Source organism: Micromys minutus (genome assembly GCF_963924665.1).
Source record: "Micromys minutus genome assembly, chromosome: 12".
NCBI classification, from domain to species: domain Eukaryota; kingdom Metazoa; phylum Chordata; class Mammalia; order Rodentia; family Muridae; genus Micromys; species Micromys minutus.
This window is the reverse complement of record NC_137981.1, coordinates 54027044-54049294: the sequence shown is the minus strand read 5'-3', so window position 1 is coordinate 54049294 and position 22251 is coordinate 54027044. Positions and strand designations below refer to the sequence as shown.

Here is a 22251-nt window from a genome sequence, read left to right as displayed (position 1 = left end):
GATGAGCAAAGGCACATAAGAGCCTGGGGGAGCCACTGTAAGGGTGAGCCAAAGATGCAAGCCGGTAAGCTTGCCCCTGGTTTCACCACTGCACAGGCGACTGTTCGTCCAAGGCAGACGCTTACACCCCCAGTCTTAATTCCTAGCTGCAGAGTGAGATCATTAGCTCAGAATCCAGAAATGGGGAGAGTGTTCCAGGTTCGCTTAAGAAGTGAAGATGGGAGATAAAGAGAAAAGAAGATTCAAAGAAGTTGCCAGCTCCTGAAGAGTAGAAAGGGCAGATTGAGAGTAGGGGGCTGGGCAGAACTGAAGGGGACGCTCCTTCCAAAATCTAAAGAACTCCAAGCATTCAGGACAAAACAAGGCAGATGCTACTTTTTCCTCCTTAAAATCAAAGACAACCCTCTGATCCTTGCAGGACAGGGGGCTACAACAGCACCATATCTCCAGACACACCCCAGGCAGAAACTTCCCCGAGGAAACACTCACTGTAGCCGGCCTCCTTCTCTGGGGTCTGTAAGGAAAGGAAGGGAGAAAGGAGTCACTGTTCCACCTCTGGGGAACATCTTATTCCTCTCATTGCCCACCCCCTTTCTGTTTAGACATTGCAGCCATGAATGAGGGAACCTGAGAGCTCCTGACCCCAAGTGACCTTTCTAGAGGCCCAAGCCAGCACTAATATGACTCCCACGGGCTTTCAGATGGAGAGATGCATGGGGTCAGCCTAAAGGGCAGAGAAAGGCAGACCCAGGGGTCTGGCACATGGCTCCTAAGTAAATAAGGCTCTTTCAGGCTGTGGCTTTGAGAGGCTTTTCCTCGTTACTTACCAGTGGGGACTTGTCATTCATATAAACCATAGGGTCCTGCAGAAGACAACAAAGCAAAGGACTCAGGATCCAGAATAGGAAGTGCGGGCTATGTATGGTAAGAACACATCTACTCTAGGAGATAGAAACAGTGGGGAGCTACTCACCAGGCTTCTTTCCTCCCGCCTCAGCCACTGGGAATCTTCCACCATCTGCTTCTGCTGTTTATCTAGGACCTGCCTCATCTTGATCTTTTCTGCCTCCCAGAGCTGCTGGGCCTCTTCTCGACTACTGGGCCTGATGAAGTCCTCCTCCTGTGAGAACAACAGCCGCAATGATCCCCATCCTCAGGTCTGGACCAGTAAGGATCTGCTGAAGAGCCCCAGGGAGCCAAACTTTGGCATTGCCTGCTGTTCTTTTCTTAGCTTTTCCTAAAGCTGGAAGCACAAACGCAGTTTTGCTCCGGTCTCAGCCTGGCTGTAACCGGATGCCAAACCCTAGAGCACTGGGTTCAAACTGTCATACAGTCTGCCAATGAGATCGTATTTTCAACCATCCACCCATTTTTCCCTGCTTGGCTGGCATTTGTGATGGCTGCTGATGCTAATCAGGCTCAGAAAGACAAAACTGGCTCCAAACCCTGGGGACTGGTTTCCATCAAAGCACTATGGTGACTGGTCTGGAAACATCGACAGGCAGCGGGGCTATTCTGAGCTCCAGGTGTACAGGATTGTCTGTGCCTATTGGTCATGCATGCTTGGTTAGGATAATAGCTTAAACGATGCAGATGAAGGGCACAAAAAATGGATGAGCTAAGAGAGAAGACAAATACTCCAACTCTCAGAAACATAACTCTACAGACACTAAACAAATGTTCCTTCCTCCTCGATAGCCCTAACCCTGCCTTCATATACCAGCGAGGCTTTAGACTTATTCCTAGTTTTGTTTCTTAAGTGGGTGTTGGTGTTTCCCTATTTATCTCAGTCTTACCAGGGTGCATTTACAAAATTGGTTTCTCAGTCTTTTGCTTTTCATCTACGGTGATTGATCACCTTGGCCTCCCGAGTCTAACAGAAGAAGAAGGTTGAATGTATCTTCTTGATTGGGAAACCCTTTGCCAGTGACAGGGTCCTTTTGTGAAGTCTTTTTATGGCTTGAGCGTGGCCCCACTCTAAGGTTCATGTGCTGGGAATTTGACTTCTAGGGCAACATGCTGAGAGTTGGGGTGGCTTGGAGATCATGGAAGTACTGACTTTGTGAGCAAGTTAACAAACACACAGGCTCCTGAAAGAAGGGAGAGTTTGTCTCTCTGTTTTCTCTCAGCCGCATGGTGTCTTCTGCCATGGCAAGAAACAGTGGGAAGGCCCTTGCTAGCGGTGACCCTTGACCATGGACTTCCAGACCCCGAAGTGAAAGTAACAAACGTCTGTCCGGTAAAAAGCACCCAGTCTCAGGTATCCTGCTACAGAAGCACACGACGAGCCAACACAGTCCCTTCCCTTTGATGTGCCAGTTTATAGGTCACTTAAAGAAAAGGCTAAATAAAAAATTATACCTACTTTTAACTAGTCATGTCTCTGCCAGGCCTCTAAAGAGTTCCCCACTAAGCCCCATTAAGCAGGATTGATCATTATAATACAGCTTTAAAATAGTTGTACTGGGGTACATTGCCCATCAATCATATAGATTCAATTCTCTTACAATATTCTTCATCCAACCTGTTCAGCAATTGTTGGTTAAAGCAGCTACTGTGTGGTAGGCATAGAGCTGGATGTTGGGAGAACAGAAGTTTTCAAAACCACTGTGTTTCTGTCTTCACAGGATTAAATGGCTAATAGATAGTTATTTATGCCCCTAACACAATGCTATCTACTATGGTAGGATGCGGCCAGAAGGTCTTCAGTGGAGCCCAATGGGTGCCTGTCCGTGTTCTTAGCACTCAGATCTGAACTAACTACACCTCTTTTCTGTGTGAAAAACTAGCCTCAGGCATTTTGTTATAGAAGCAAAAGACAGACTAAGACACAAATGTCCCAAAAGTGAAGGTAAGCATTTTAAAGTTAAAAATATCCCCAGTTAAACTCAATGCTGGTCTGTGATCATCTTGAGCTCTTGAAAAATTGTGAAACTAAGTCTCAAAAATTTTAAACACAGGGTCAGAAATGTAAAGGAAACTATAGAGACTGGAGAATATTAAATGCTGTTAGGATGAGTTACTGGACTCTGAAATCTACTATATAGTCTTGTAGGTCCTAAGAGATTATCACAGGTTATATGCGATGTAAGCCTCAAGCTTGATCCTTCAGTCACTTTAGCAAACCCATGTTAGAAAGCTTGTTCTGAGGATTTCTAATTTCACAATAAAACAAAGGATAAAAGGAGAGGCTTTTTGCTTTATATGTATGTGCACATGTGTGTGCATGCATGTTGGCATGTGATGTGGGAGCATGTGCATGTGGCAGCTGGAGGCTGAGGTCAACTCTTTTTCACATCCTCAAAGCATGGTATCTCCCTCAGTTGAGCTGACAACTCACGGCTAGGGCCCCCTTACTCCCAGAATTCTCTGCATTCTAGAGCTTGAGTTACGGGGGACCCAGCACACTGACCCAGCATTTAGGTGAGTGTGAGCATCCACACTCTGCTGTTCATGCTGCTTGCACAGCTGCTTGCACCTTATCCTCAAGCCATCTCCCCAGATCCAATCATTTCAATACTAACTTCTAAGCCTTGAACTTCTTTACATTCTGGGTATTCTCTCTAGGCAACAGACACCCACACTTCTCAGAAGGAATCGGGAACTTGTGTTACAGAACGGTGTTCATGAGCCGTTTCCTGTAACTGCTATGGCTCATCCTTCCTGCCTCATTTACACCTGCACATAAACCTTCCTTGTTTGAGCAAAAGCAGCGGCCCCACCCCTTACCCTATAGCTTTCCACCACTGAGTCTTGGCTCCTATTGCCCCCTATTCTTTGTCCCTCTCCTACATTCCAATTTTGACCCTCTCCAAAGATTCCCTAGGAGTGATGACAGGTGGGCGTGAGCATGCACCTGCGCCTTGAAGGCAAAGCCTCCTGTTTCTTTCTTCAGCACCCTGGACAGCGCCCACGGCATCCTTCTTCACAATTATTATTATTGAATTGGGATATGGGGTGGGGGAATGAATACCATCACGACTGTGTGATGTTCCACAGACTCCCAGAGGAGCCACACGGCACAGGAAATCATTTTGCTGTCTCTGAATCTTTGTTAAATGCTTTCGGATGCTTCCTGGGAAGAGACGGTCTCGTGTATACCATAAAACAGAATTTAGACTTTAATTTGCTTTTTTACTTATTTAAAGAAGAATTCTTCATGTTCTCTCAGAGTTCCCTTGTGACAATCACTTTTAAACTCCTGTCACAAAAGACCTGCACAGGCTGTCTTTATGGAACTGAACAAAGTCCTGGCAGTGAAATGTAGCCTACACAATGGAATGCCCCCCCCTCCCCACAGGCACTAAGCAGCCTCTTTCCAAAAGAACACAATTTTAAACAAAGCTCTCTGAAACTTAATTAACTATGAATAAAGAGCCCAGGGCAGCAGCAGCGGTGGTGAGCATTGCCTAAATTACAGCACAAGCTTAAAACTGGGGGTTAATTATGGTTAAGCACATATGAAGACAGAAATTGGTTAAATTAATGTAAGAGAGAATAAAAAAATAGAGTGAGTTTGGAGAAATTTGACTTCATAATAGACCTTGCTGCCTGGAATTCTAAATTACGCTCATTTCAAAATTTTGCTAAATTAAGATTAACAGCACAGAAGCATATCAACATAATTTCTTACATTTTTCAACCGGATTGTAATAAACACACATTTTTCCCCCACAAAACCCTCAAGTTTCTTGAGTCTGAAATGTATATACATATAGAGTGAGAGCTAAAATGGTTAGCGTTTCAGCCTGTTTCATAACAGTAAAAGATATCAAGTGCTTGTAGCAACCTGATGGCGGGTGGACACCTGCTCACAAGCAAAGGTGCTCTGTGGAGAAGGCCGGACCATCTGGCCTATGAAGCCCCCAGGGGCTCACTGAAGACAAAGAGGCAGAAGAGCTGGCTCATGAGCCTGTTTTCACACCAGCCTCTACTCTTTATATCCAGAAGCCCACTTACAAAACCAGCAGGGGAAGCCACCACGAGGAAGTCTTTCCTCCAGGGATAGATATAGCAACCAAAGCAATCAGTCAGGAGGCAGTATGGGGAGGCACCTCCAGCATCCCTTATTCCATAGCAACCCCAGGCCTTGCTGTGCTCTACCCATAAGCCTCTACAATGCCTATTGTACCTGACTCCTGAGACTCAGGAAAAGGAGAGACTCTGACATCCCTGGCCACAGCACCAACCTGGACGAAACCAGGTCAGTCTAGCTGATGTGTTTGCAAAGGGAAGAGGGCCACGGAGGCTCTCTGACTGGCACACAGAAACATGGAGCACTTCCCCGGCCACCTCCCTCCAGCAGCCTCCGTGGTGAGGCTGACACCCAGCATGCAGAGTCCTCTTACCCGCATGCTGTGGCGCTTGAAGACATTGTGCCGGTGAAGAGGTGGGGTGTGCAGCGAGTTAACTGGAGATGGGTACTCCATAGGGCTGGTAAGCGTAGGAGAGCTGGCACACAGACCCTCCGGGACCTATTCATGAGAAGCAAAGAAGCACAAGGCACAGGGACAGGGCGAGAGGGGAGACAATTAGCTGCTACAAACAGGAGCACACACACACAAAGATGAGAGCACACCATGGGGTGTAGACTCGCTCTACCGTGGCACATAAATAAATGGGATGTGTCATTTGCCTGCTGAAGAGATGGGCAGAGCAGTGTGGCCTCTTCTCTGCCAGACACTCCTCCTACACATGCTCATCTCCTCCGAACAGGGGACCTCAGGCCCTCTGGGAAAGGGTCATGTTTCATAGTTGTGACACGGGCTACAATAAGCTTACTGATAATGAATGAATGCATACACACACAGAGTTATCCCTCAGTGGTCCAGGGGTGTGTGGTTCCAGGGTGCACCACAGATATGGAATTCCTCACATAACATGATGTTATGTTTGTGTATCAACAGCTGCCATGTGGTATAAAGCATCTCTCAATCATTTACACTGAATATTATCTAAGGGCTGTCTATGTATGTAGTGTAGTATATATTGCTTAGGGGATAATGGCAAGAAAAATCTGTACCTATTTCATGCAGATATGGGCTTTGCTCTATTTTTTTCCATTATTGGTTGGTTGAATCCACAGGAGCAAACCCCAGGAATATAGGTCTTTCATGTGTGTGTGTCTGTGTGCATATCTGTGTGTGTGTCTGTGTGGATGTACATGTGGATGTATGTGTGTGTATATCTGTATGTGTTTCTGTGTATTGTGTATATGTGTGTGGGGGGGCTAATTATCTTGATTTAAAACTTATTCCATTTTTGTGTGTGTGGTGTGCATGAGTGTATGGGGTGTGTGCATGTGTGTGTGAGTACACACGGGGGCTCTGGATTGGTGTCAGGAATCATCCTTAATACTACCCCACTTTATTCACTAAAGTATGGTCTTTATGCCAAACCTGGAGCTTGTGTCAAAATTCAATGGTTCGCTCTGGGGACTCCTTGTCTCTGCCTTCTAAGGCTGGGGTTACAGACAGCTACCGTGCTCCCCTGGCATTTATGTAGGTTCCAGGGCTTCAAGCTCCAACTTTCATGCTTTACAGCAGGTGCTTTACCCACTAAGCCACCTCTCCAGTCTAAAAGACTACTTTAGATGTTTTCTAAAGACGCTTTTGGTGTGTGTGTGTACAGGTGAATGCCATATAGTGATTGTGGAGGGCAGAGAACAACTTTTGGACATCGGTTTTCTCCTTTCACTGTGTGGGGTTCAGGGATTGAACTTGGGTCCTCAGGCTTGTCACCAGCCTTCACATCTCATTTTAAAGGTATTATTGTCACCTCCCCCAAGACACTTTCTTCATACGGAGAGGATTTGTCTGTCCATTCTTGGTTGGGCTTGTTTTCTCGACACAGGGCCATCTCTCTAACAGAAAAGTGTGGTTGGGAGACTCACTCTTCCTGTCTGGAGCATTAGCAGAGCTACATTTGTTCTTGTCTTTCGAGAGAGTCTGTTTTTAAGCCACAACTCCATGCTAGGGGATGTAGGAGAAGGAAAGGCAGGAGGCTGGGCTATCTCTCACTCAGATGCAAGAGAGTAGCACAGGGAATTGTGAGTCACAGGCTACAGCCTTGAGGAGACTCAAGGCTGGCATTGGTGGATGCGGACAGCTCAGACGGGCCCCTGTTCCCTTTTCACTGACCACCTAGGTCCTAGCCAGAGTTTCTGCATAGAAGGCTCTGCTCGGTGTAGGAGGTCAGAGAAGCCAGGGACACAGGAAGACAGCTGCAGGCGCAAGAAGCAGCAGACACTGCAGACGGGTGGACTGGGCTACAGGCAGAACATGTGGGAGAACTGGATTTCTATTCTTTTGATGTAAGTTGCGATTCTCTCTTGGCTACCAAGAAAGAGCCAACCCGGGCATCTTGATCCCCTAAGCAGGTGTTTGCTGCTGCACCTCAAAAGTGTAAGCATGCCCTTTCAGAAAGGACCCTGAGGAGGGATGGAGTCAACCCTCCTCTTCATCTGGTTTTACATTTACCTGGAATTGCAGCTTTGGAGCCAGCAGATTGGTCTGTGGAGGGGGTCTGTACTTGGGCCGGCTGGGCTAGAAAGAGAACACAGGGCTATCTCAGTCTGACTCTCTCCTTCAGTAAAAGGACATACCAAAGAAACCATCAGGTCAGAGGGGATTCTGCTTGTTGACAGTGGAGGGATGGAAACAGAATTATCATCAGATTCATTTTGCAGCCACTCATTTGAGCACTGGTTATATGGTCAGTGATGGGAAGGGATGGAAGGAGCAAGAGAGACTATGAGAGAAGGCCTTAAACCAGACTAGAGGTTGCTATGGATTCATCTTTTGTGCCCAGTCCCAACACCTGTCCATAGACTGGCATCCTACTCCCAACATGGTGGTTTTATGAGGTGTAGTCTTTGAGAGAGGAATGGAGTTGGGTGATGTTATCAATGCCCTGATGAGACTAGCATAGGAGACTAAGAGAGTCCTTCTCACTGTCCTTAACACGCGAAGATATAGCAAAAAGGAGAGGTCGTCTAAAAACTAGGAGCCTTGTGACATTTCATATTGATCGTTGATTTGACAGTTCTAGAACTGCCAAAGGGACAAGACTCTAGGCATATCTTTGACGTGTTTTCTATATTAAGTTAACTGAGAGAAGACTAACTCCAGATGTGGGGTCATCATTCCTAGGGCCGGGATCCTGGGCCATATAAAAAGGCAAAGCTATCTTAGAAGAGGCATCCACCTCGCTGCTTCCTGACTGCAGATGTTGTATGACCTCAGGCTCTGGCTACCCTGATGGACTATACTCTCAAGTGCACAGTCCAGATAAGCCTTTCCCTCTTTAAGTTGCTTCCATCCTGTGTTTTATCACAGTGATGAGAAAACTAGTGACCACAGACCCTCACCAGAGACCACATTTGAGGGTTTCTGGGCTATGGACTTCCTATTTCCTGAAACTGTGAGGAATGGCTGTCTGCTGTTTCAGTCATTTTGCCTGTGGTTTTTTGTTTTGATAGCCTTTAGCTTTCTAGAAACCCAACCACCGGCTGGTAGGGAAATAGGGTCCTGGATCCTGAGCCAAGGCTGTCATTGCAGAGATGGACAGAGAGCCTGAATCTCAGGAGCTCAGGATATTTTCCTTTCTTATTATAATGGGTACCCGATCTGCCATCCCTAGAAGCACATTGGTTTTCATGGGTAACTCTGAAGGACAGTTCTTGCTCCAATCTCCCCCCCCCGCCCCCACACAGGCTGTGTGCTGGCATCAGATTTTTCCTGATGGGACACCCATGGATGGTTGGGGGTTGAGTTCAGCACTGAGAAAGGACTGTAAGAAAGCAAGCTCCTAGTGCTCTGTGGGGGTAGTGGGCCACAAAGGAATCTGGCTTTGCTGTGACCATGGGACTAATGAGACCCGGCTTTGGCTTACCTTGGGTGGGGGTTCCTGAAAGGCAGTGGGCTCCAATATTTTGGGGGGTCGGTAGCGAGCGTTCCTTTCTTGCTCTATGGCAATGTCCTTCTCCATCTGATAAATGTCACTGCCAAGGAGTCAGGTCAGATAGAGAGAGAAACCAGGTCAGAGGGGGACACACTGAAGTCAGGGGAGGCCTGAATGAGGGCTACCACAGATCCCATTTCTACCTTCGTTTTCCCTACAGAGTGACTTGAGAGATAGATGCCTCTGAGACAGACTAGGATGTCTAGGCTACCCTTACATCAGGTTTGAGAGTGCCACACAAATAGATTCAATTGGTAGAAGCCCCTAGAAAGCCAGCTCCATGGGTGGCAGAAGCTGGCTGGCAGCTCTACCTCCCCAACTCGTCTCTCTGCACCAGCTATTGGCAAAAAGCCCTGTTTATATCTCCAGTGTCCCCTCTGAGTTTATGACTGGGGCCCAGATTCATCATTACATTAGATTCTCCCCGTCTCACTCCATAGCTTGCTCTAGGGCTACTGTCCACTCTCATAATAAGGCCTTGACTTTCTCTCTTAGTGTAGTACTTCTCAGCCCAAAGGCTCTTGTAATTACTTCAGGGTCTTCAAATCCACGTGTTCAAAGGAATACTAAACATTGTGTATTATCAAATACATACCATGTGGTATCTTCAAATACACACACACACACACACACACACACACACACACACACACACACACACATTGTGTCCAAAACCTACTATGTTTTATCAACCAAAAGGATTCCAAAAGTTTGATAGCATTTGTGTAAGTTCTCAAAGTTTGCCACAAGGTGGGGGAGGGTTAGTTGGATCCTTTATTAACCATGTAGGAAGGACAGCCGGGCTGTGCCTGAAGAAGGTGTCAGAGTTCCTCTGGGCTCTGAGTCTCTGTAAGAGGTTGGAGTAGATGTCAGCCCAGAGATAGGCAACTACCACTGCTCCCTGGGATTCTTGAGAGCCTTCCTTTCTCACCCCAGAGCTTATGTCCTCTCAGATTGTATCTTTCAATTAGATTTTCTCCTAGAAATTTCTGGCTTCTTAGTCTTCTAGATGAAGGGTCAACAATGGTGCAGAATTAATCAGGAGAGTCACACTGGGAAGTCATGGGCAAACAGGCATTCTAAGACCACAGTTTTACAAAATGTGTTCAACACTCCAAGCCAAAATACAAGCGCAGAATTGTCTATCTGGGCATTCTTAGCTTCTCCCTTGGGCCTCCCATTAGCCTTTTTAAAAAAAGAAGTGTGCTGAGGATGATCTTGAACTCCTGATCCTATTGTCTGTACCTTTCACGTGTTGGGATTATAAACATGTGATGCCATGTCTTGCCTAGGGTCTATTTTCTTGCCCTCAAATAATATCACTAGAGCTGGGAGTGTAGTTCAGTGGTAATACACTTGCTTAACATTCCCAAAACTCTGGTCTTATTCCCCAGTATATACATTCACTTATGCGCGCGCGCGCACACACACACACACACACACACACACACACACACACACACACATTGTTAAATTAGTAAATTAGACCAAGGTCAGCAAATGAGCAAATGGAGGCCACATGATAAGGCCATGCTCCCAACCTATTTTTTTTCATGGTTTCACATTAAGAATGGTCACCACGTTTTTTATCATTGATTTTTTAAAAATTATGACATAAAAATAATGCCAGGTTTTGGCACATACAGATGAAATTTTATCAAACACAGGCAGCCTTTTCCTTTACCAAGTGCCTCTAGCTGCAAAGGTAGAGCCAAGTGGCTGCAACAGAGGCTTACACAGGCCACAACCCTCCAAACATTTACCACCTGGGTCCTTACCAGAAGCTTGCAGATCCCTACCCTAAAGGAAACCAGAAGAAGTTGATGACTCATAAGTGGAAGGCAGGCAGACCCTGAAATCCTTAAGATTGACAACAGTCCTGCCCATGGCCTCGGGTGCTGGAGAAACAGCAGAGCTAATGAGAAGTATCTAAGCCTCAGGCCACTGGTCTCCAAACAGAACAGACAGGTAACCAGTGGCTCAGTCTTGATAACAGATCAAAAGAAAACCATTCTTCCCTAACTGGGAAGGACGGTCTCGGAGAGGGAAAGCCCGAAGGTCACAGGCAGAAGAAGTTGCTCCATAAGGCATCAGATCCAGCAAGGCTTCTCCAGGCTGCTCTCACCTCTGAGCTTGCATGGAACAGTGAACTTGCTCTCAACTTTCTATCTTCTGCTACCTTTTGTGCTCCTACTGGAAGGGCGGCCATCTTCCATGTGTGGATCAGAAGGAAGTTCTAGCTTAAGTGCCACTTATCACTGTGAGGCATCAAGTCACCGCCTTTAACCTGAACTCTTCTGCCTGACACAGGGGAACAGACACCCACTGCACAGGGCTGGAGACCCCCACAGCAACTGAAGTTTTACCCTCTACTTATAGCTCCCCACAATATGCTCACCTGAGACTGCACACAAGCTCCGTGAAGCGGGGCCTGTCACTGGGGTCATAGTCCCAGCAGCGGGTCATGAGCGTGTAAAGCACAGGCGGACAGAGTTCGGGCTTGGGCAGCCTGTCTCCTTTCTCCAGCACCCCGATGACATCCTTGTTTTCAAGCCAGAAGAAAGGCTGCTTCCCAAAGCTGAGGATCTCCCACATGCACACAGCTGAGGGCAGAGAGGGAAGGCTCAGAGGAGGGACCAACTTGCTTTCCCCAGTGGAAACTGTGGCCAGTGGTGTTTGGTCCCAACTGGAGGAGGAACATTCTCCCCTGAGATCCTGCCCACCACAATGGTCAGCCATGACAGCTGTGGCCTATACCTCAAATACACGAATCACAACCTACTCCCTAGAACCCTCCCCATGGAGCTACTAAGATTCCGGGGATCCAGGGGAGACTATTATCTGCACCATCAGAACTTCCTCATGAAGGGTAGGGCACAAAGCCTCTTCCTCACGTGGTGGAGAGTTCTAATACCAGTACTGACACTTGCTGTCTGTGTCCTTGGGCAAGACCCTGGCTCATCTGAGCCTTAATTTCCTCGGGTGGGGATTGCTCAGGGGGAGCGGTGATGTTCTCAGATGCAGCTCCAGGGCCAGTGCGAGGTGGTAATACCCATCATATCCAGCTGGGTTCTCTCTCTCCTTGCACCTCCTCTTCAAAAGAGACTGGCCGGTTTTCTTTAAGGACTCCCTGATGGCTTTCCCACACAGCCCTTGGGGGTACATGGTACACGCTTGTGACAAGAGTGTTTACCAGGGAGTCAGCGCAGTTTATCTGTCATGTCTGCTCAGTCACTAACTCTCTGCGCCTTTGGGACGTCTCAGTGTCACTGGGACCCAAGAGGGCACATGCAAGACCCGTGTTCTGTTCTGTCCTGCCCAGGCCACAGAGAATCAGCACTTTTCCCAGGCCCACCGGAGCCACCACTCACCAAACATCCAGACGTCACTGGCGGTTGTAAAACGGCGGAAGTTGATGGACTCAGGGGACATCCATTTGATGGGGAGACGGGTCACAGAGGCTTTGTGTGGACAAAGGTTTGCAGGGATTATTTAGGGACGTAAGATCCAGAGTTGTCTTCCTACTCTCCAGAGACCACTAGGCTTCCTTGCTCTGGGATTGTCTACAAACCGTCGTGCCCACTGGGAAGTCCTTACCTTTGTAATAGTCCTCATCTTCAATGTACCGGGAGAGCCCAAAGTCCCCCAGCTTCACACACTCAGGAGAGGCCACCAGGATGTTCCGGACAGCAATATCCCTGGAAGAAGAATCGAAGCCTAGCGTAAGGCGCTGTCTTGGGACTCTGGTATATATGTGAAGAGAGCCAGGCATGTGCCTGAAGAAACAGTCCACAGGTTTCTGACAGGAAGAAAATGCCACATAAGTTCTGAAACTCATAGGCATCTGGCTCTCCCTCTCACTGACCTGGACCATCTGTGTTCTTACTGTCACCACCAACCCCAAAGGGCCTGCCTGCTTCTCACAGCCCATGCCACTTTCTGTAGTTTCTGCGACTAAAAGGAAGATTCTGAGAACACACAGCTTCAGATAAACAAAGGAAACCTGTGAGCACATCGCCCTAGCTCCAAGCCATATGCAACTCCCATTTGACCCTCACACTAGAATGTGATTCCCAAGGAAAGGGATTCTTGTTTCTCTTGACCACAGCTTTGTTCTCAGACACAGGCTGGACCGTAAGGTGCTCCAAGGGAGTCAGTGGATGAGGGGGAAGGAGGATGTTTGTTTGTAACTCCACATGGCTCTGCAGAGAATCAGGCTCGAAGCCCCACAGGCCATGTCTGTGGTGGGTTGAGCATCCCAGTGTGATCTCCTCGGGGCTCATGCTCTCAAGGGAATGAGAGCAAAGCCAGTGGAGAGTAGGGAAGAGCCACCTATGCAGCCAGAATTAAGTAGGTGGTTCAGGGAAACCAGGGAACTAGGGTGGGGACCAAAAGACCCTAGGAGGCTCCAGACACCTCTCTAGCCCATTTCCTTTTTCCCAGGCTATGGGCCACCCAGTGGGCTAAGTGGGGGAAATGGAGCACTGAGCCAGAGAGCAGCCCCTTCCCCAGCACTTGCCAGGACTCAGCAGAAGACACAGAGCTACAGTGAGACTTCACACTTTGGACTTCCTCCCAGTATCCTTTAAAGTTTCCAGGGGAGGAAATGTCTCATGGAGACATCTGAGTCTGGAGTACCCAGCACTCACAGTTGCCGGGCACAGACCAGGCTTAGGACCACATCACTCTCAAGTTCTACACAGTCTCCTTCTCAGAGGCCAGGTAAAAGCCTCACACTCCTCCTACCTGTGAACGCAGTTGATGCTCTCCAGATAGGCCATGGCTTTGCATATCTGCAGAGCGTACAGGACCAGAGTGGGCACCTTCAGGGAGTTTTTATTTCTCTCCAGGTAGTGTCCCAGCTGCAGGAAGAGAGATATGTCATCAGAGTGACTTTCTGTCCCGGCATGGCACTGAGGCGCCAGAAGACTAATAGCCACTGACCTCTCATTTTCTTTGAGGGGCAAATTCAAAGATAGCAATATGTTTTTAGCAACCCCTCCACCTAACATCTAACTACAGAAGGCAGGAATTTGTAAAGACCTCTTGCTATAAATCTCATCCTTGCTCAACTGTGGCCCAGTTGTCACACGGAGTCCCTGATCGAGCCCCTGAGCTCACCTCCCCGTAAGGATATAGCTCCATGATGATCCATGTGGGTTCCTCTTCAATGATGCCAATCAGCTTCACGATGTGGGGGTGGTCAAGGTTCTTCATGATCACTGAAGGAGGGTGAGGGAGATGGAGCAGGTTAAAGGTCATACAGAAAATATTTTGCTTCTCTTTCCCTAGTCCCGAGGCTCCCACAGGATCTCATGCATGCCAGGCAAGTGATCTACCACCAGGCTACAGCCCCCTACTGGCTGCATAGGAGAAATGCAGCTTTCCGCCCCAACTGTGAAACGTGGCACAGAGACCTTTTACAATCACAAGTGTTACTGCTCAGACTTCCTTCCCAGCCCCTCAGCTCTCTTTCCCCGAGGTCTGGAGCATCCTGGGGGCCCATCCTCAGGGGTGCCTACCTGCCTCACTCATGAACTTCTCCTTGTTGTCCAGGGTACAGTCTTTCTTACAGGTCTTGACGGCCACATTAATTTTTTCCCCTTTCTGCAATAGAAGTATGTGTTCAGGGACCCTAGTGCCTTCCAGAAGAAGGTGTCCTCTCCCTGGCCTCAGCATAACTATCTCAGACTTGACTTCCAGCCTAGGCAAATGAAATGGTTCTTGAATGCCCCCCCACGTCCTATTTTTCTCTCTCTTTTATGCTTTCTTCTTCATTTCCTTCCTTCCAGATCATTCTGTGTTAGAACTAGAAAGGGTTTCAGAGACCTGAAAGCTCAATCCCTGTGTCTAGATGAGGATACAGAGTCACATGATCAGCCCAAAGGCAAGCAGGTATGTTGCAGAACACACGGGCTGCATCAGAAGAGAGCAGGGCCTCCTGTCTTTACGGTTGGCTTTCAACCATCCTGCTCTCTATGGGGTCTGCCTTCTCCAGCCTGCTGGAGGTATGACCACATGGGCAAGGCTCACCTTGGCTTAATCAACCTGATTAAGTGGATTCCTCCTGGATCCACTTAGGCCTGCTCTAACCGCATCTTACCACCCTTCCTCCTTGGCATTCTGCACAAGCCTCAGAGCCTGCTGCGTTTCCACCCCTAGTACACTGCTCCTCAATCTCAGGAATGACTTTCATCCCCTTCACTCCCTAGGTGCTCCAGAAATAGTCTCACACCATGTGAATGAGGACCCACTGTGTGCCAGCCAGCTGCTACCTCCAACCCCATTCCCCTCTGACCCTTCAGACAGAGGAAAGGAACGCCAGGTGAGTCTGGGACTCACATGGTTTGTGTAGACACCTTCGTAGACCTCCCCGAAGAAGCCTTCACCCAGAATACGATTAAGAACTACATCTTCACGGGCAATGCCATACTGTGGACCTGCACAGAAGAGAAAATAGGAGGGTCACCCAGTCCAGCATCCAGCTGGCCTCCCCCGGGGAACCTGAGTTCTCAACAGCAAAGATCCAAGGGTGTAGCTGGAATGGCATCCAGCTTGTTCCATTGTCTCAGATCTAGAAAAATCTATTACCTTGCTTCTTGCTCCCTGCTCCCTGGGTCCTAGGTCTACATTCTTCAGGTCCTCACTGAAGCTACACAGACCCACTTAAGGCCCAATCTATAATAGAATCTCAGCTCTCATATCAAGGGTTCTTCTCTGTGTGGGCACATGTAGATGAGAAGAAGGAGGGACAGAAGGTTCCCATATGGTGTCCCAAGATTACTCATGGTGTTCCTTCCCAGAGCCCCGACTGTGTTGGAGGGATGACCAGCCTCTTCAGTTACCTACCTCCTGGCCTTCGAAGGGTCTCATCGGGAATCTCGGCATAGATGTCTGACTCTGTAATGACAGAAAGGGGCTGTGTGTCTTCCCTGGGCACAGCCAGGAATTAGGCCATGGTTTCTGCCTAGAAGCCAGGGCACCCAAAGGAGTGAGTAGGAGTGGGGTCCTGCAGGAGGGTCCAGGCTCCTAAACCAGGATTCAAGGAAGAGACACAGCCAGAGACACTGAGCTCGAATCCATGTTTAGTCTCCCAGCTTAGTTCCAAGTGACACATTCTGCACTTTATTATCAACTTGATGTTTTCACCTCCCCCCAAATCCACATGCCACAGCCCTGCCCTACAGTGTGATGTCACTCTGGTGTCCTCTGGGAAGTGATGAGAGTCAGACGACATCATGATCCAAATCACTGTTCTTAAAAGAGTAGGACGAGACACTAGAGCTCGCTTGCTCTACCATGTGACCACACAGCAAGGAGACAAACCTAAAAGCAAGCCCTCTCTAGCCAGAATCTGCAGAGACAGGGCTTGCCAGCCTCCAGAACTTAGAAGAATAAATGGCTGTTTTTGAGTCATTCAATCTATTGTATTGTTTATGACAATACAGCTGACCGAGATCAAAACAGTACCGTGGTGCAAACTATTCACATTTGCTATTACAATGAATGGTAGTTTTGAGCCATCATTGAGAAGTGATAGAGAAAATAGTTATGCCTGTGACATAGAGAGAAGGCTTGGTCATCAGCAGAGGACACACAGGTGCTGGGAAAGCATGAGGGAGAGGCTGTGGCTGAGGGCTCAACAAGCATGCTTACCTATGCTGCAGCTTTCGGAGAGGTGGGACCGCCGAGCCTCCAGGTTTCTGTGGGAGGTAAGAGGGCAGGAGCTGACTAACCCTAAAGGCCTGAAACACTCCCCTCAGGCAGCCTCAATCTGTCTCCATCCACCCAGCCAGCGCGGGCTGAATCTTTAAAAGCAGTCAGTCTGGCTGTCAGTGAGTTGGGAGTGTAGCCTAGGAATCCAAGGGGCAAGAGCTAAAGGAAAGACAGAAGCCCTCGTCTCAAGAAAGCACCAGGGGGAACAGAGACTGTTCCCAGAGTTGTGCCAAGGGAAGGAATGCACACCCTACTGAAATGAAGAGACACAAGTGTTATCTCAGAAACAAGGGGAGTGGTGGTGTTCGCTGCCTGGTCTCCCAGCCCTATCCCCAGAGGCGTCTCTCGTACTCACAGTGTGGGGATCTGAGGCAGGCTGCTCCTCTTTTCACCATCTAAGGGAAAGAGAGGGAGGGAAGGTTGGAGCCAGGGACATACATACAGGTGGATGGGTGGTGGACAGAACACTGCTTCTAAGGCCCCTTGTCAGCACCATGGCAGAAGCTGGAACTACAACCCTTTTTGAAAAACTTCCTCCTGCCAACATACATATTCCGGTCTTGCCCGGTTTCCTGACTGGTCCCTAATCAGGGTCGCACAGAACAGAATAGTCACATGCTACCAAAGGTTCCGCTAGGCCAGAGGCTGCAAACACAGTCCCTCCAGAAGGTACTTCCAGTAGCTGAGCTCCTCAAATAGACTTAGCACCTCCTCGCACTCCTAGACTCTTTGCTTCTACATAAGGGCCAATGCCTGACCTGGCTTCTGCCATCCACCTCTGGGCTAGTCTACCTCCAAAGAGAAACCCACCTTTCTTGGCATGCATAATGAGAGAGCCTTTATGTTCTCCTTGTAGCCTGCAGTAGCCATCTATGAGGTCAGCCATGTTCTCAGCCTCTGCCAGGGACGAGGTTTTGATGGACAAGGACTGTAGAGAAGGGGACAGTCTCCGGTGAGAAAGCACAGTCTGGGCTAGAGTCCCTCCCACAGGGAGGAAGAAGGGGCTGCAGGACCTGGCCCCACCTCTGTGGGATTCCACCCACACCTTTCCTGAATAGTCTGTGTGTTGTTAGAGACAGCCACCAGAGGGCGCACCGTCCATCCCTCCTGCTGGCTACCTAGCGCTCTGGGTTGCAAGGCCAGGTCTGGGTCTCATTCTGATCTTTGAGCAAATAGCACAATGTATTTGGTGAGTGCTTGGTGTGTATAGGCAGAACCTGAGAACTGGGAGGTAGACGGGATTGAGGGCTCAGCACATGCTGCTAAGAGAAGAGAGACAAATGTTTGGTGGTCTGAGGTCCCTTTCCTACTTCTAACTACAAAAAAGCAGGCCTCGATTTCTAAACCGTGTACCTTACTTTCAGTCACCTCTACCCACCCTAAAGCCTTGTCTACTTCTTTCTTGATATTAGATAAATAATTTTCCTCCAAATTTCCTATTAGCATAGTGTCCGTACCTTGTTTGGATAATGGGTGGAGTTTTGCTTTGGTTTATACTTATTTGTTTATGAGTGGGTGCAGGGCAGAGGCCACAAAGTTGCCACTGTGTAAATGTGGAGATCAGAGGACAATTCTCTACAGGTCATTTCTCTCCTTCCAGCACATGGGCTGGGTTGTCAGGGTGAATGTGGGGACTGAAACTCGGATTACTGAGTTCAGTGGGAGGTGTTCCCATCTTTCCAGTCAAGGGTACACTTTTCTTAAGATCTGTCAACAGAGAACCCCTATCCCCCCTGGACTTGGACAGGTTGGCTTGAATGAATCTCACCCACAGGGCTCTCAGGTCCCCCAGAAATGCTCACCTGGGGGGCACCCTCGATGCCCAGCTGCAGGACTGCCTGGGACTCTTCCAATGGGAGGCACCTGATGGATCGGATCTGCTTGAACTCGGCCAGACAGGTGGGCTGTGAAAGAAGCAGGGACGACTGAAGACCATTTAACCTCAGGATCTGACCAAATAAACTGGTCAAGATGAGGGTGAGGATGAGGGGTGCGGAGTCTCTTTTGAGGATGGAGAGAATGTGGCTGGAAAGTCCATCTCGGGAGCCTAAGATGCTCAAGTTGCAGAAGAAAAAGGGAGAAGGTACTCTTGCTAAGATCACATTGTCAGGCTGGGGATAGAGCCAGAACTGGACCCAGGTTCCCAGGAAGTCACTGGCTTGTGTTGCCAGCAAGAGAGGGGCTCTTCCTCATGCACCACGAGAGCAGCTACACCATTCTCTTGATCCTTACTCTACTTTGTGCAACAGCATCATGGCAAATGAGGAACCGTCTGACCCTCGCTGATATCCCCAGAGCCTCTCAACAAATCTACGCCAAGGTCCAAGATCGAGCTCTTATAAAGTCTCTGCCCTGAGCAGTGGGTGGGGGTGGGGGGATGGGAACGGGGCAGAAGAAGAGGCAGGAAGGAGGAAAAAGATCCGAGCCAGAGATGGGTTGAGACTCACTCTTGGGCTCTCTACCTTTGTATCTTGACTTGTCAGCTGACGGATGCCTTTAGGGCCGATGACCAGGTCCACGGTAATGTTCCATCCTTGCTGAAATAAAAGGAGAAAGAGGATTGCATCCCACACAGTTCAGCCATATTCAGAAGCTCTGAAGAAAAATCTCATTAGACAAACACAACCATCTCTCTAGCCCTTCTATCCTAAACCCCACCATACAGTTCACCTCTTCCCATCCCTTTTCTCTCCCTGACCACGTTCCACCGCCCGCATTGTCCCTCCAGGGGCCCCCATCCCAGAGGCCTGGAGGTCAGACAGGGTGGGGGTAAGAACTAGCCATTACAATGAGTTCGCAGCGGTAGGTCTCCTGGTCTATGTTGGCAAAGCCCGCCAGGGTATTGAAGAACTTCATGACACACTCTTCCTCCCGGAGTGACGCATACTGCTGGAAGGTCTGCTGGATCATCTTCCGGAACTGCTTGGGCTGAGCGGCACATGAGGAGTACAGGGTCAACTCAGCTTCCGGTTTAGATCTTCTAGAAAGGCTGCTAACAGCTACCACATGGCTCCCAGGGTCCCCACCATGACATCTCCACAGAAGCACACCATAGCCCCTCGAGGAAAGGTGGGAAGCATGGAATCCCACCACCCAGGTCCTGAAATAAATCAAGCCTCCCAGGCAGTTTTGAGCCAGGTGAACCTCATCCTGATTCCCAGGCCTGGAGGGCCTATTAGATACACCTACTGTCCTATGTCAGGTAGCCTAATGCAATAAACAGATCTGCTTCCCCTGACCCCTCTGGCTCTTGTCCCAGAACCCACGTGGAACAGGGCTCCCCAGGGCTCCCTTCTTTCTGCTTCCCTCACCTTCAAGTTTTCCTGCATCTGCTTTGGGAAGAACAGGTCCAGACCAACTTCTTTTCTGAAAGAAGGAAAACAGAAGCCACATTGGATGCACATGCTGAACTGACCAACCAAAACGAGGTGAGAGAGGGCTTGGAGACCAGGGAACTGGGCAGGTGAACAAGACAGCAGGACGCTGGGGGAGGGGTAAGGGGGTCCATGCCTGACACAGAACTTACTCCAGGAGTTCAAAGTTGGACTTTTTGTCAAGTGCATTGTGGGGCATGTCCTTGAAGAATCTCCTAAGGAGAGAGGAAGAGATGACACGAAGAGAGCCTTCAGAGTACAGCATCCCACATCCACGTGCTGGCCTACGAGCATCCGTCTCTACCAGATGTAGAGACCACGGGGGGGGGGGGGGGGTGGAGGGTCAAGATTTGAAGAGCAATAAAACCAGATATTTATGAAACCATAAGGAAAGAGGAAGCCACTGAACTTAGTTCCCGGAGATTCCGTGTGCTTTAGGGCTCCAGCCCCTGGATTTCTCAGATGTGTAACTAGGCGAGAAAATAGCAGCTCTGTAGGCGTCAGTAAAAACAAAAAGTCCTTGGCTCAGATGATAATGGTGCTTGCTACCAAGCCTGAGGACCTGTGTGTGATCCCCAGGACACATAGGATAGAGAGACCTGAATCCCATAAGTTGACCTCGGACCCCCCCCACCCATTATAACACATGTTCCCTCCCTCCTCTCTCTCTCTCTCTCTCTCTCTCTCTCTCTCTTTCTCTCTCTCTCTCTCTCTCACGCAATAAATGTGTGCAAATAAAATGTTTAAAAGCAAATACTCTAGGGCAGCCAGCCCTCATTTTCTCAACTCAGGAACATCACTTTCCAATATATGTGCATATGGCTGCATTTCCATCTAAATAAGTAACTTTAGTACATATAAAACTTTAGAATATACAGAAGAAAATAAAAATAACTAGTAATCCTACTGGTAGATAATGTAAAAGTTTCCCATCTTTAAGCCATACATATATAATATCTGCTTTATGACTAGATAAAGTAACAAGGACTATACTACAAATGAATATAAAAATGCATGGTATAATAGTAAAAGTTATAATAATAGCTTCTTTGTAGCAATTGTGGTCTTAATATGAAATAATATAGCCAATGGTCCCATGTACACTGCTAAGGCCACCGTGACTAGTAACCAGCCATCAGCTATGGTAGGCATTGTGCTAATCTTGATCTTACATTACAGTCACTCAGAGTTCTTCTAACTCAGATGGTTGCTGGTATCTGGGGATACTTCTGCTGTAACACGGCAAGCAGTCAGGAATTGTAAAGAGCAAACTCAGCTATTCCCATTGTTTATCTAGAATATTTATTTTAAGATTTGTTTTAGTTGCATCTGTCTAGGTGCTTGCACGTGCATGTGTGCACACGGGTGCCTACAGAGTCAGAAGCGGGTGCCAAATCTCTTGCAGCTAAAGTTATAAGCTAAAGCATAGGTGCAGGGGTCTGAATTTCGTTCCTTTGAACAGTGAGGACTCTTAACTCCCGAGACATCTCTCCAGCTCCTGCAATATTAATTCTTAATGGGCTGAAAGATAATATGAATAAGGCCATTTAAAAACTAAGGATTCTAAGTATCTCCATACTTTGGGTAAAAACAACTACAGCATGAGTCACAGGAGGAGCCTCTCTCAAATATACTATAGAGCAATTTAATGATTGCCTCATGATGAATATTAATTTTAATTTAGAGAAACAAATTATTGGAAAAAATCTGAATAGAATTGTCCATTGAGGAGGCCATCCATGGTTAGGTGACGGTCAGGCACTTTTAGGGAATTTCTTCCTTCCTTCCTTCCTTCCTTCCTTCTCTCCTTCTTTCTTTCTTTCTTTCTTTCTTTCTTTCTTTCTTTCTTTCTTTCTTCTTTCTTTCCTTTCTTCTGCATGTTCTCAGTCCCCCATATTAAATTAGAATCACTGGTTTTACATGAAAATTAAGGCAATGAGTATTGTAAAAGCAGTGGCTTTGTAAACCTTGAAGGGCCATAGTCTTCAGAGAAAGTTAGTCCACACTTCATAAGCAGTTCATGGACTGTTCTGTACTATTCTTTCTCTCAGTGGCCCTGGGGCCTGAGACTAAGGTCAGCTTCTTTCTTACATGTCATTCATGTATATATATATATGAAGAAAATGATGTTCTTATATGAACTTCACCAAGAAGTCATTTGTAGTTGCCCTCCACCACACACACACACACACACACACAC

General features: G+C 48.1%; 1 protein-coding gene across 1 annotated transcript in view; it reads right to left on the bottom strand.

Annotated features, from left to right (window-relative positions):
• PTK2B (protein tyrosine kinase 2 beta) overlaps window positions 1-22251 on the bottom strand; it is a 116028-nt gene that overhangs the window by 4008 nt on the left and 89769 nt on the right. The window contains exons 6-27 of the mRNA XM_080926465.1: window positions 20204-20266; window positions 19989-20043; window positions 19465-19605; window positions 19140-19214; window positions 18480-18581; window positions 17488-17605; window positions 17033-17072; window positions 16618-16664; window positions 15811-15861; window positions 15304-15401; window positions 14484-14568; window positions 14083-14183; window positions 13708-13823; window positions 12559-12659; window positions 12333-12422; window positions 11360-11564; window positions 8893-9001; window positions 7479-7544; window positions 5349-5474; window positions 974-1120; window positions 828-863; window positions 490-514 (exon numbers count right to left, since the gene is read on the bottom strand). Coding sequence (XP_080782591.1) covers window positions 490-514; window positions 828-863; window positions 974-1120; window positions 5349-5474; window positions 7479-7544; window positions 8893-9001; window positions 11360-11564; window positions 12333-12422; window positions 12559-12659; window positions 13708-13823; window positions 14083-14183; window positions 14484-14568; window positions 15304-15401; window positions 15811-15861; window positions 16618-16664; window positions 17033-17072; window positions 17488-17605; window positions 18480-18581; window positions 19140-19214; window positions 19465-19605; window positions 19989-20043; window positions 20204-20266 — 1997 coding nt within the window. The remainder of the gene's footprint in view (window positions 1-489; window positions 515-827; window positions 864-973; window positions 1121-5348; window positions 5475-7478; window positions 7545-8892; window positions 9002-11359; window positions 11565-12332; window positions 12423-12558; window positions 12660-13707; window positions 13824-14082; window positions 14184-14483; window positions 14569-15303; window positions 15402-15810; window positions 15862-16617; window positions 16665-17032; window positions 17073-17487; window positions 17606-18479; window positions 18582-19139; window positions 19215-19464; window positions 19606-19988; window positions 20044-20203; window positions 20267-22251) is intronic.